The 3,090-nt window shown below is 57.6% G+C and overlaps 1 protein-coding gene across 1 annotated transcript; it reads left to right on the plus strand.

The window, feature by feature from the left end:
• Positions 1 to 556: 556 nt before the first annotated feature.
• Positions 557 to 1,391, plus strand: LOC141477713 (gap junction delta-2 protein-like; the record flags this gene model as incomplete). Its single annotated transcript, XM_074166963.1, has 1 exon — positions 557 to 1,391. A coding segment is annotated over one exon (835 nt), but the record flags the coding sequence as incomplete, so codon positions are not given.
• Between the last annotated feature and the right edge of the window lie 1,699 nt (positions 1,392 to 3,090).

Here is a 3,090-nt window from a genome sequence, read left to right on the forward strand (position 1 = left end):
TAGATCCGGGTAGGCCCCATAGATCCAGGTAGGACCCACAGGTCCAGGTAGGACCCAGGTCTCCAGATCCAGGTAGGACCCACATGTCCAAGTCTAAGCCAGGTCTCCGGGTCCAGGTAAGACCCATAGATCCAGGTAGGCCCCATAGATCCATGTAGGCCCCACAGATCCATGTAGGCCCCATAGATCCAGGTAGGACCCACAGGTCCAGGTAGGCCCCAGGTCTCCAAATCCATGTAGGCCCCATAGATCCAGGTAGGACCCACACGTCCAAGTAGGATTCAAGTCTCTAGGTTCAGGTAGGACCCACATGTCCAAGTCTAAGCCAGGTCTCCTTGTCCAGGTAAGACCCATAGATCCAGGTAGGCCCGATAGATCCATGTAGGCCCCACAGATCCAGGTAGGCCCCATAGATCCGGGTAGGACCCACATGTCCAAGTCCAAGCCAGGTCTCTGGGTCCAGGTAAGACCCATAGATCCATGTAGCCCCCCCCCCAAGTCTGTGTCCAAGCGGTCGCTCTCTCTCCCCCTACCCCCACCCCCCCCCCCGGCGCAGGATCCTGCTGACGGTGGTGGTCATCTTCCGCATCCTCATCGTGGCCATCGTTGGGGAGACGGTTTACGAGGACGAGCAGACCATGTTCATGTGCAACACCCTCCAGCCGGGCTGTAACCAGGCCTGCTACGACAAGGCCTTCCCCATCTCCCACATCCGCTACTGGGTTTTCCAGATCATCCTGGTTTGCACCCCCAGCCTCTGCTTCATCACCTACTCCGTCCACCAATCGGCCAAACAGCGGGAACGTCGTTATTCCTTCCTCTACCCCCTCCTGGAAAGCCGCGACGCCAAGAAGAACAAAGCCCTCCACCCCGAGGCTGGGGGGGGGAAAGAAGATCCCGAAGTTTTAGACCCCAAAGAAACCCCCCCGGTGGCGGGACCCCCCCTCCGACCTTTTCGTTCCTGGAAAAGCAGACGGCAGGAAGGCATTTCCCGCTTTTACGTCATCCAGGTGGTTTTCCGCAACGCCTTGGAGATCGGTTTTTTAGCCGGGCAGTATTTCCTTTACGGCTTTAACGTGCCGGGGATTTTCGAATGCGACCGTTACCCCTGCGTGAAGGAGGTGGAGTGTTACGTCTCCCGCCCCACCGAGAAAACCGTCTTCCTCGTCTTCATGTTCGCCGTCAGCGGCGTCTGCGTCCTCCTCAACCTGGCCGAGCTCAACCACCTGGGCTGGAGGAAGGTGAGGGCGGCCGTCAGGGGGGCGCGGGCCCGACGGAAATCCCTTGGGGGGGCTGGGGGCGGGGGGGAGAACCGAAAAAAGGATCCCGGCCCCCCCGTTCCCCCCCCCGCCATCGGCAGGACCCAGTCCAGCGAGTCAGCTTACGTCTAGGACACGCGCCCCCCCACCCCCCCCGCCCTGTGGCCCTAAATTGACGTTTCTCCCCCCAAAATCATCGCAAGGGCTCCAGACTTCATCACGACGCGGGACGAGTCACGGGGGAGGGGGGGGGGGGAGGGGGGGGGGCCACGACCCACCCCCCAGGCTGTGTGTGTGTGTGGGGTATTTATTTGCTGGGGGGTGGGTGGGTGTGAATTTATTTGGGGAGGGGCGGTACTTATGTGAAATACGGTATTTATTTGGGGAGGGGCGGTATTTACGTGAAATACGGTATTTATTTGGGGGGGGTGGTATTTACATGGAACACGGTATTTATTTGGGGAGGGGCGGTATTTATGTGGAATACGGTACTTATTTGGAATGGGGGGGTTTACTTGAAATACGGTATTTATTTGGGGGGGTGGTATTTACGTGAAATACGGTATTTATTTGGGGAGGGGCGGTATTTACGTGGAATACGGTATTTATTTGGAAGGGGGGAGGGGTTTTTACATGGAATACGGTATTTATTTGCAAGGTGTTTATTGGGGGGGGAGTGCTTTTTACGTGGAATATGGTAGTTATTTCGGGGGGGGGGGCAGTGTTTACATGGAATGCGGTATTTCTTGAGAATAAGGTATTTCTATGGAATACGGTATTTATTTGGGGGGGGGGGGGGCTTTTATTCGGGGGGGAGGGGTATTTATTTGCCCGGGGGGGTGGGGGGGTGTCATTTGGCCCCGGGGGGGGGGGGTATTTATTGGGAGGGGGGTGCGTGTGGGGGGGTGTATTTATACGGAATGGGGGGTATTTAGGTGAAATACGGTATTTAATTGGAATAAGGTATTTATTTCGGGGGGGGGTGGCATTTACATGGAATACGGTATTTATTTGAGGGGGCGGTATTTACATGGAGTACGGTATTTGGGGGGCAGCATTTATATGAAATACGGTATCTATTCAGAATGGGGGGGTTTACATGGAATACGGTATTTATTTGGGGGTAGCATTTACATGGAATACGGTATTTATTTGAGGGGGCGGCATTTACATGGAATACGGTATTTGGGGGGGCAGCATTTATAGGGCATAGGGTCTCTATGGGGGGCGGTACTTATATGGAATACGGTATTTATTCAGCGCGGGGGATTTTTACACGGAATACGGTATTTGTTTGGGGAGGGGGCGGTATTTACATGGAATACGGTAATTATTGGGCGGGGGGGGGGGGTGTGTTTTACATGGAATACGGTACCCCCCCCCCCCCGGGATTTGCAGCCCTTAATCCGGGGCTGAGCCCGGCGCCATCTGCCGCCCCTCCCCCCCCCCCAACCCCGGGGGGAGGGGCCTCCCCAGCCCCACAGCTGCCCCATAGCGACCCACGGCTGCCCCATAGCGACCCACGGCTGCCCCATAGCGACCCACATCTGCCCCACGGCGGTGTGAAATGGGGTGTATTGGGACTTGTGGGGCCCTCCCGGAGGGGGGGGGGGGCAGCTTCCCAGCCCCACATCTGCCCCACGGCTGCCCCATAGCGACCCACGGCTGCCCCATAGCGACCCACAGCTGCCCCACAGCGACCCACAGCAGTATGAAATGGGGTGTATTGGGACTTGTGGGGCCCTCCCGGAGTGTGGGGGGGGCTCCTCAGCCCCACATCTGCCCCACAGCGACCCACGGCTGCCCCATAGCGACCCACGGCTGCCCCATA

The sequence above is a fragment of the Numenius arquata genome, unplaced genomic scaffold (assembly GCF_964106895.1).
Source record: "Numenius arquata unplaced genomic scaffold, bNumArq3.hap1.1 HAP1_SCAFFOLD_1862, whole genome shotgun sequence".
Lineage (NCBI taxonomy): Eukaryota > Metazoa > Chordata > Aves > Charadriiformes > Scolopacidae > Numenius > Numenius arquata.